The sequence below is a fragment of the Phoxinus phoxinus genome, assembly GCF_949152265.1.
Source record: "Phoxinus phoxinus genome assembly, chromosome: 10".
In the NCBI taxonomy this organism is placed as follows: domain Eukaryota; kingdom Metazoa; phylum Chordata; class Actinopteri; order Cypriniformes; family Leuciscidae; genus Phoxinus; species Phoxinus phoxinus.
Window position 1 is genome coordinate 6230403 of NC_136885.1, and position 11098 is coordinate 6241500.

The 11098-nt window shown below is 39.5% G+C and overlaps 1 protein-coding gene across 1 annotated transcript; it reads left to right on the forward strand.

The window, feature by feature from the left end:
• Window positions 1–10934, forward strand: mtcl3 (MTCL family member 3). Its single transcript, XM_079624919.1, has 7 exons — window positions 1–108; window positions 892–1618; window positions 2675–2899; window positions 3043–3201; window positions 4921–4989; window positions 5519–6706; window positions 8524–10934. Exons 2-7 carry the CDS (start codon window positions 941–943, stop codon window positions 8632–8634), a joined length of 2430 nt encoding a protein of 809 aa, XP_079481045.1. The 5' UTR covers window positions 1–108; window positions 892–940; the 3' UTR covers window positions 8635–10934.
• Window positions 10935–11098: the final 164 nt, after the last annotated feature.

The following is an 11098-nucleotide window of genomic DNA, read 5'->3' on the forward strand; positions in this document are numbered from 1 at the left end:
GACGTCACCTCGTGAATATTGATCCATTTTAATGGTGGTTTTAGGACGCTGTACACTGCCATTATTTTAAGCTTGCGCCATGAAGATGAGAAGATGAGATCTTAAAGGGTAAGAATTGTGTTCATCTGTTATTGTGGGATGTTTAAGTATGTTTTCTTTAGATCTGTTGCTCGACCGGGTACAAAGAATGGCTTAAACGTTTCATTCACCTTGGAAAGGTTACAAGATAATAACTCATCATCGCTACGGCAATATATTAAATTACGAATCAGTGTAAGACTGACAAAAATAAACATGGGCACGAGCCTGTAGAATCAAAGATGTAACGATAGCCTAACTAAATGAATGTAAAGGAGCCGGTGCTTTAGCAGTGTCTCTGCACATAATCATTCATGATGCTTCTCATTTGAATCTCAGCTGTGGCACATGATCGATGTCTTTATTATTCTGTGTTTCTTTTTGTATTCCCGTCCATACGAGTCGTCATGATATCACTCGGGCCGGCATGAAAAATACTCGGTACAATGGACGAAATGGCTTAATTGTATCAAAAAGCCGGGTATGCTACCTCAAATAATAATACTCTATTACCAGAGACTTGATGGAAAGGTGTACGTGCAAAACAGAATAGGCCAATCTGCTATATGAGCCCCACCATGATGATGACGACAACATCTGCCATTATAACATCCTCTGACTTCAGACAAATCAATCAGATCGACACCCTTTTAGCCTCACTGTTTTTATCCAAGAAATGTTGTTCAATTGCATTAGCCAAAAGCATTAGATCACGTATAGAAATACGTTCTTCTATGGGACCGCTGCCTTTATTATTATTTTTTGAGAGCCTACCATCAATAAAATATTAAAGCTGTCCCCCCCCCCTCACAGCTGCAGGAAGAAATGGATTTCGCGCACGTGAACTCGCACAGATGACAGAATGGACTCTGTGGAAAGCATGAAGCAACAGCAGCGCGCGTCCTCGCCAGCCAGATGCAAAGACTCGCCGTCAAAAGCGGCGTCCAAAAGCGCGGCTACTAAAGGCGTCGCGTCGAAGCCCGGCGGTAAAAGCAGCCGCAGTAATTCTCCGGTCACTGTCCACGCGGGGAAAGACAAACACGCGGCTAAAGGCGCGGCCGCTGTCCACGCGAGCGGTGCTGAAAGTCCGACCCTGAGAAGGGCGGAGAAGAAGAGCATCGAGGAGCGCAGCAGCTCGTCTGAGGAGCCCTTCGCCGCGGAGGAGTCGCTGTTGGGGGCCGAAGCGCCTCGGGTGGTCTCCGATCAGCCGAGCTCCACGAAAGCCTCTCAGGGCAAACGAGAGACCGCGAGAGCTGATGGAGGCAAGCAGGCGGCCAAGAGTGCTGTAGGATGCGGCCCAGGCTTCTGGAGGGAGGGATGCTTGCAGTCTGAACTCATACAGTTTCACATGAACAAAAGCTTGAAGAAAGAAATCGGAACGGCAACGAAGACGCCGAGCTCGCCGGTGACGGAGCCGCAGATGATGATGCCGCACGCGCCGCACGCGGAGGCGAACCGGGCCTCGGAGGCTTTACCTCCGCCAAACCTGGAGCTGCAGGAGGACATCGAGAAACTAGAGGAGGAGAACGATTACCTTAAGGTAGGATAAGATAACTGATGCGTGTGTTAATGTGAGTGGAAATATGGGTCTATTAAAAAAAAAAAAAAAAAAAAAATATGCATGCGATACAAAGAACGTGTTACACCTCTGTTGTAATGAGCGTAATTTCATTTTTGAATTAAATTAATTAAACCATTCTGAGAACAAAGAAAAAGCAATTTAAAGAAGCTTTTCTTAAAAAATGGCAATTAATTTGATACAGTATTTAAAGAAAATATTAATACTTAAAATATATTTGTCCAAATCAAAGTGTGGTGTAACTAGGCCTATAATGCAGGGATGTGTTGTCATTGTGAGAAGAAAACAATCAAAACCTTTACATGACTGTGATTCAAGGGCGATTAATCACTTAAAAAATATCTGATAAATTTCATGTAACCACAAGAATTTTTTTTTTTAAGTCTGCATTTATTTGATACAAAATACAGAAAAAAACGATATGAAATAATATTACAGTTTAAAATTACTTGTTTTCTATGTGAATATATTTTAAAGTATATATATTCAGATAAATGCTTTTCTTTTGAACTTTCTATTCATCAAATAATCCAGAAAATTTTTACAATGTTTTCAACATTGATAATAATGAGAAATGTTTCTTGAGCAGCAAATCAGCATATTAGAATGATTTCTGAAGGGTCATGTGACACTGAAGACTGGAGTAATTCTGAGGAATAAATCGTGTTTAAAACTGTAATCATATTTTTCAATTTGACTGTTTTTACTTTACATTGGATCAAATAAATGCAGCCTTGGTAAGCAGAAAATACTTATTTTAAAAACATTTAAAAAACGTACAGATCCCAAACATTTTAAAGTTAGTGTATACTTTTGAATTTTGAATTTGAACACTTTTGTGGAAAGTGCAATAAAAATAGATAGATAAAGTGTAATAACTTTTTTTTTAAACCTATCCAACAACATGGATTTTAAACTAGATTTTACAAAGATTACTCATCTAAGACTTTTTTTTTTTAGCCCTGCACATAAAAATGATATTTCGCTATTTTACCATGAACTTGTGTGATTTATTAGCATGAAATTGATGAAATGCGAGCGGAGATGGACGAAATTAGGGACACGTTCTACGAGGAAGACGCCTGTCAGTTGCAGGACATGCGGCGTGAACTGGAGAGAGCCCATAAGAACTGCCGGATCCTTCAGTATCGCCTGCGCAAGGCAGAGAGGAAGCGGATGCGATTCGCAGAAACCGGTGAAATCGACAGCGAGCTGCTGAGGAGCCTGGAGCAGGACCTAAAGGTAGACTCAAATCCTCAAGCCAAACTACAGTATGATGCCTGTGAACAATAAATGCACAGCTTTAGCTTTTCACTGTCAAAAACACTGAACCACAAAACAATTGTCAAACAACGACTTCCCTAAAATGTTCTTTCCTCTGCCAGGTGGCCAAGGATGTGTCTGTGCGACTGCACAACGAACTGGAGAATGTGGAGGAGAAACGAACGAAAACAGACGAAGAGAACGAAAGACTGCGGGAACAGCTGATTGAAGTCGAGGTGACAAAGCAGGCTTTACAGAACGAGCTGGAGAAGACCAAAGAGGTGAGCATCTGAAATAATAATACACTATATATATAGCCTATAAGATTTGTCATCTTGACATACACATTTGAAATTTGCACAGACACATGTTTTCAAAGCATCATATGTTTTGAGAATACAGATATGTACTGCATACACTGAAACAAAACTTTGGACCAACTTAAAAAACTTTAATTTGTTACAGACAAATTATATTTATGGTTTGGTTCAAACCCTGGATTTGATTTAATCCAAAACATTTGTTTTCCCCAAGACACTCTTTTTTTTAAACAAAGTAAAAATATTATTTATTTTAAAGACCATACAAATTAAATTAGACCAAAGACCATAAAAAATCTAATTAATTGATGATACCATACTTAATCAATATATTTTCTTTAGACATAAGCCAAAATGTTACTTAATGTAGGTCAAGATAATATATATTTTTGTTGCTTTTTACAACTTAATTTCACCTTAAACAAAACCTAAAAGCTGGCCCACAATAAAATATTTTTTAAAACGTATCAGATTTTTAAAATGTGAGCGCAAGCATGACGATAAAAAAGTCATAGATTTATTTAGGTTTTGTATATAGACCGTATGTAGCCCCGCCCCTTTTCAGCGCTTGTTATCTTTTGTCTTCCGGTTTGTATTTCCACAGCGATCTTAAGAATTTATGAATGAACTGCCCGTTTTAAAATCTTCCCGTCTACTGATATATGTTACGACATCTGCTTTAAACATTACAATGCTTGTGATAACTTTAATTAACTATAATAAGTAAATCCAATTCACCAGCACTTTACTCTTCCACAGCGATGCCATAGAAATATACAGAGCTACCGCTAAAACGGAAGTTCAAAGACAATAATCTAAAGATGTGAACACAGGAAATCTTGCAAAATCTCTCGCGGTCAAAGACATGTTTGGCAGAACAAGTATCGCCAAGTACTTTCATGACAGCTCTCAGGTCAGATCAGTACGGTAATAGAGATTGGTATAGTAATGGATATGGCAATGTTAATGTATTTGGTCTTGGCGGAATAGATCAAGAAACGAGACTTGCTACTGCCAATACATTCACAGACACTGATGTGAGCATGTAAGACATGCTGCTGCTGCTGCACATGTAACACACATGATTTAACCCCCGTAGCAGATCTATACAGGTGGAGCTGGGGAAGGTGGAGGGTTTCTTAAAGCGCATTGCATACTGCTACCAGCAACACTACTGGTATTTGTTTGAATGTTGAGCCGCAGCTCATTGGACGCTGATGCAACAGCAACCAATCAGATGTGCCATGTAGATAATGTGATCGCTACCAAATGAGTCAAAGACTTCAAAGAGTCAAAGTTTCATGCCAGAACTAGGTAATTATGTTGACCATGGATCATATTTTACTTATACATTGAAAAAACCCATTATAAAAACCCATAGGAGGGAACCAGCGGCGAGTTAGTCTTCTGGGTTCTGACAACACGCTTGCACCACTTTATTGTGTTGTGATGTCTTTTTAAAATATGTATAGTATTTTCTGTTATATGCTTAAAAAACATCAGAAAAAATTATAAAACCACAATAATTTCTGCTTAAAAGTTGCGCTTTTAGACAAACTCCACAAAACCATGATTTTTGATTAGAGCAATATGAAAATGCATCTTAACTAAATGACAGTCGTTTCACTTTTTTCAGTGTAGATAACGAACTTCCATCATGTTTATTCCAATGCATTGCAGCTTTCTCTGAAACGAAGAGGAAAAGATGTAAAGGTATCAGAGAAGAGGACTCCACAAACCCCAACAGAGGTAAGAGACATTCAAATGTTGTCAAATGCACTTTTTGGCAATTAAAAATTGTGGTATAAGCACAAGCAGAATCCTTTGCCAACCAGTTGGCCTCCTAAACAAAGGTGCAAGCAGTGCCGACATCAGGACGAGTGAGGGCACGGTAACTCTTTGGGAGGTTACGAGTTACTGTGCCCTGAACGCGAAGTGAAAGTGAAAAGAGAGCACGCATTTGAAACCGATTACAAATACAGGTGTGTGCAGGTGGTAAATGGTAAAAAGTGATAACCTGCTATTTTTATCTGATTTAACACATAAACATTTTTTTTGTGGTATACATGAATGTATTTAAGTTGATTGAGTGATGCTAAAAATATATTTTTTGATTTAAATAAAACCAGTTAATGTCACCTGCAAATTGTCAAGAGCCATGCAGACTTGTCAGAGTCATCCCTGTTCCTATGCTCTTGATTTGCACCAACAACATCAACGCATTAACAATTTGACAGCAAATTCAACACCATTTCCCAAACTATATTTTCTTCCACAGGAGGAAAATGAAGATCTAAAATGCCAGTTGGCCTTCATCAAGGAAGAAGCCATCTTGATGCGGAAGAAAATGGCTAAGATAGACAAAGAGAAGGACCGTTTAGAGCAGGAGCTCCATAAGTACCGCTCCTTTTACGGTGATGTAGACAGTCCTCTCCCCAAAGGTGAGGCTGGAGGTCCCCCCACCACCCGAGAGTCCGAACTGAAGCTCCGTCTGCGGCTGGTGGAAGAAGAAGCCAATATCTTAGGCCGCAAAATCGTGGAGCTGGAAGTAGAGAACCGCGGGCTGAAGGCGGAGTTGGATGACATGCGCGGGGACGAGCTGGCCGGTGGGACGACAGACCCGTCGTCCAGAGAGCAGAGCGAGGTGCTGTCCGAAATGCGGCAACAGCTGCAGTTGGTGGAGGATGAGGCTGAACTTCTGCGCCGTAATTTGGCTGACGTGGAAGAGCAGAACAAGAAAATGACCAGCGAGCTCAACAAGCTCAAATACAAGGCAGGGTCACATGAGGGCTCGCGCTACAACAGCGGGGCGGTCGATGGTGCAAAGTTTGAAGCTCTGCAGGAAGAGCTGAAGGTCGCCAGGCTGCAGATCAACGAACTGAGCGGGAAGGTGATGCAGCTGCAGTATGAAAACCGTGTGCTGCTGTCCAACATGCAACGCTACGATCTGGCGTCCCACCTGGGCATCCGCGGCAGCCCGAGGGACAGCGACGCCGAGAGCGACTGCGGCCGCAGGGAAAGCGACGATGACTGCGCTCGGCTCACGCCGCATCGCAAACGTGAGGGTCCCGTTGGCGGCGAAAGTGACTCTGAGGAGGTCCGCAACATCCGGTGCCTCACTCCTACTCGCTCCCTCTACACCCCAGAGGGACGTTTTTTACCGAGAAGTTTCAAGGACCGCCAGCAGATGATTGATATCCGTATGGAGGCGGAAAGATTGAGCAGGACCATCGATAGACTCATTGCTGATACCAGCACCATCATTGCAGAAGCTCGTGTTTACGCGACCAACGGTGAGCTGTTCGGAAGAATGGATGACGATGACGAGGGCGGTCGAATACGAGAGCACGAGCTGCTTTACCGCATCAATGCTCAGATGAAAGCTTTCAAGAAGGAGCTGCAGAACTTCATCGACCGCCTGGATGTCCCAAAACCAGAGGATCGAGAAGCTGAAGAACCTCTGTCAGTAAGTACAAATAAACACAAGACTTACACAAACCTATTATGCTTTTTTGGATGTATCCTTTCATGTAGTGTGCAATATAGCTGTTTCTGAATGTAAAAGGTCTGCAAAGTTTCAAGTGCTTGATAAATGGAGTTATTGTCTCTGAAAAGAAAGAAGTGATTCTGAACTGCATGAAACATGTCATCAGTAATTCCAGTCTTCCTGCTCAAACCAATGTAGGTTTGTAACAAATTTGCATAACTGCCTCAGTGTTTGACATTTCGAGACGATGCTGTTTTATGCGCTGCAAAGGCAAATCCACATAGCATGCACTTCCAAAGGATGAGGACTTGCGCTAGAATTGATACGGTAAAACCGATGCCATCGTTACTGTTCGTATCACTGTGTTTAAAGCACTGAGGAAGATCCGGAGCTAAAATTCTGATATAGAGATGGGTATTTGGTTTCCGACACGTGACGTAAGCGATAGACCAATCACAACAGACTGGACCATTTGACCAATCAGAGCAGAGTAGACCAATCACAACAGACTGGGCCATCTGACCAATCAGAGCAGAGTAGACCAATCACAACAGACTGGGCCATCTGACCAATCAGAGCAGAGTAGACAAATCACAACAGACTGGGTCATCTGACCAATCAGAGCAGAGTAGACCAATCACAACAGACTGGGTCATCTGACCAATCAGAGCAGAGTAGACCAATCACAACAGACTGGGTCATCTGACCAATCAGAGCAGAGTAGACCAATCACAACAGACTGGGTCATCTGACCAATCAGAGCAGAGTAGACCAATCACAACAGACTGGGTCATCTGACCAATCAGAGCAGAGTAGACCAATCACAACAGACTGGACAATCTGACTCTCAGAAAGGAGGAGTTTAGAGCGACCAAATTCTTTATCGAACTGTTTCAGACACTGAGAAATGAGGTGATGTTGCCATGTATATTATGAGAAAACGAAAGTTTTTTTTAAAAATCTTAGATGCATGTAAACCTAGGAGACTCTAAAACAAAATAAGGAACCTTTACAATCGCATAATGCGGCACTTTAAAGGAAATGTTTAACAGAAATGAACATTCAATCATTATTTAATCATCCTCATGACATTTTGACCCTGTATGCCATTTTTTCACCAAACAAGACATTTAGAAGAATCACACAAGTTTATTGTAATTTCATCTGTCAAGCTCCAAAAAAGAACAAAAAACACCATAAAGCACGAGTAAATTAGTCCAAATTAATTATATTCATAAATAAGTTTTGCATGATGAACATGCTACATTTTAAATTAATTAAAAAACAGAATGAAACAAAATGAAAATGAATTCATTAAATTCATTCCCATTCTGCCATAGCTCTCAAATCAAATACAGCCCCAGTTTTGACCTCGATGACATTTTGTCATAAGAACAATCATGTTTGAAGATGTTATTGATTTCAGACTTGAGGTGATGTGAGAAAACACATGTGTGATGTGACAGCTGTGGTGGAGAGCAGGGTTTGTAGAGAAGAATGATGGTTTGTCACACAAGGCAATTGGGATTTAATGCATGAGTCTAAAAATGGCATACATATTCTTCAAATTTTACATAAATAAATAAATGCATATGGATTTGGAACAATGATGAGTAAATCGTCAAAGTTGTCATTTTGGGGTGAATTATACCATTCATTTCTTATATTGTTTACTGGATGATTGTGATATTCACTTGTTTTCCTCAATCTTGATCATATGTAATGAATATTGCACTTTTCTGCGTCTCTGATCCTCTCTTCCTTCCATTTCCTCTTCCATTTCGATATCAACCCAGATGTTTCAACCTATTATTTTGCTTATTCTCATTCTTGTTTTATTCTCATCTTTATCGTATGCCACTATTTTCAAACTAGTCTTTCTTTTCACTCTTTTCTTTGTTCTGTAAATTTCGTTTCTTTTATTTATTGTACAGTTTTGTTACTTTCTTCCTTTTCTTTTTGTTCTGTTTTCTTAGTTTATCATATTGATTTTGGACATGTCATCAAGGTTACACATGGGACAGGAAGCGATGGTCATTTCAGGCACAGACCACAGTCACTCAACCAAACACAAGCGTCCACTCACAATCTGCTTCACTGTTTGTATATTCAGTTCATTTGGTGAGTATTTTTTTTAACTTATTACATTTAATATAGTTTAAATTATGTGTATTAGCATTGTGTCCTCCTGATCAGGGCTTGACATTAACACCCGCAAACCCACCAAATGTGTGTGTATTTCAGCAGTGGTGTGTAACGCAGTCACTCCTACTGGCCACTTTGGTGGGTTGAAATTTATATATAATATATACATTTTTAAATTGTAGTCTTTAAAAAGGACATCTGGAATATATATATTTTTTTTTTCGATACACTGAAATATCTGAAACGCTTCCAATACTCATTTACCGCAGAATAGATACATGATACCAGTTGCTCTCTCTCTCTCTCATCTCTCCGACAGCGAGTTACACACAAACCCGCCTCCACTCACTCACGCGTTTAATTTGCTCCGGATGAATATTGCTGTTACAGGGCTTGAATATCGTGTGGGATTGAGCGTATTGCACATAATTTTACTCATTCCCGCAGATGTTGTGTTCACACCCGAAGTGCGCACACAGAAAGCCGCCTCTCAGGACTAAAATGAGTTATTTTTCGCTACTTATTGCGCTTAAACAGTCAAATACACATACAATAATGTCTTTTGTCTTCACGTAAACACAGTCAGATATGTTTTAAGTGAACGTAAACATTTGAGAAAGAAAACGCACGTGTAACTGTATAATGGATCCGTGCGTCAGGTCTTAAAGTGACAGCAGCCTAATATACCCGCTGCCAAATTATGAGATAATATTAAAAATATCTATATGGCAATTTTTTCATCATGGTATCAATGGCAAAATTGTGGCCTGTGAAAATGCTGAGTGGCTAGTAACTTTGGAAAGCCACTAGCCAATGACTGGTGAGCAAAAAAGTTAATGTCAAGCCCTGGTCCTGATTATCTGAATATTAATACAGAATATGAAAGCTTTTATTTTGTGGACTGTAAAAAACATTTGAGCATTGTACATTAGTAAAGTATTTGTCAGTGCTTCTTTGCAGCATGCATATTCTCACTGAGAATCATTTGACCAGTTCTCTCAGTAACCCTCAGTTGGCCATTTGGTTCTTTGGAGATGAAAATGTTCTTGATGTTGATATTATATTATATGTGATGAGTGTCCTGGTTCCTAATATCATCTTTTATCAGATGACAAAGTAAAGCCCTTCTCTGAAGCTCCAGTGCATTTTCTACAGAACCATGCAAACTCTGTTGGCATCAAGGCTGTTTGAAACCTTTAAAAAAAATAAAGAGTGTGTGATATATTTATATTTGTATTAATGGTTGATGATCACAGTTATAATGACGATCTACTGTACACTGTAAACAGTGAAAATTGTCAGCTGTTGTTTTCTACTTTTCTACTCACTGTGAACCTTAAAAATGAACATTCAGACTGTTTCTGTTGAGATTGAAGTTTGTGTTCTCTGTCTTTTTTTATTCTTGTGGTAATATCATTGTCTGCATGAAACAGTTGCAATAGCTTCCCTATTGTTTTCTCAGAATTGTGTGATCTAATCTCACAATTGTGCATTATAAATTCAGAATTGCGTGATAAAAAGTTACATTTGTATGTTATAATGTCAGAATTATGAGAAGTTAGTAATTTTCCCCACAGAATTGGACTTTATAACTCACAATTGCGAGTTAATCAGAATTGTGAGAGAAAAAAAGTCTGAATTGCGAGTTATAAAGTCAGAATTGCGAGATATAAAGTCAGAATTGTGAGTTATAAAGTCAGAATTGCGAGATATAAAGTCAGAATTGCGAGCAAAAATTCAAAAATGTGAGATAAAAAGTCGCAATCATCTTTTAATTTTTTTTATTCTTTGGTGGAAACAAGCTTCCATATATATCAGAATGAAACTGCTTCTCAAACAAGCACAAATGTAGGGCTGGACTTGATTTTGTCCAAGGGGAATTGATTGGACGGTTGTGGTTTGCTATTGGTCGATGTGTGTGTAAGTCATCAGAGAAGAGAAGAGATGTCACTGCAAGAGAGAGGAGACGTTTTTTAAATTAAAAATTACATGAATGTAAAAATGAATGATGTGCAATTGTGCACAGATAAATAAATAAATAATAAACAGTGCCGTATTCCATAAAAAAATTATAAGAATCATCATTTTTGATTTAATGGTAACTTTAAAGTTGAGCTTTTGGTGTGCACAAGGACCCTGAATGACAACAAGGTAGGCCTACAACATAGTTACAGAGGTAAAAATACATGTGAACTCTTACATCAGTGAGCTCAGAGTATTTTAGGC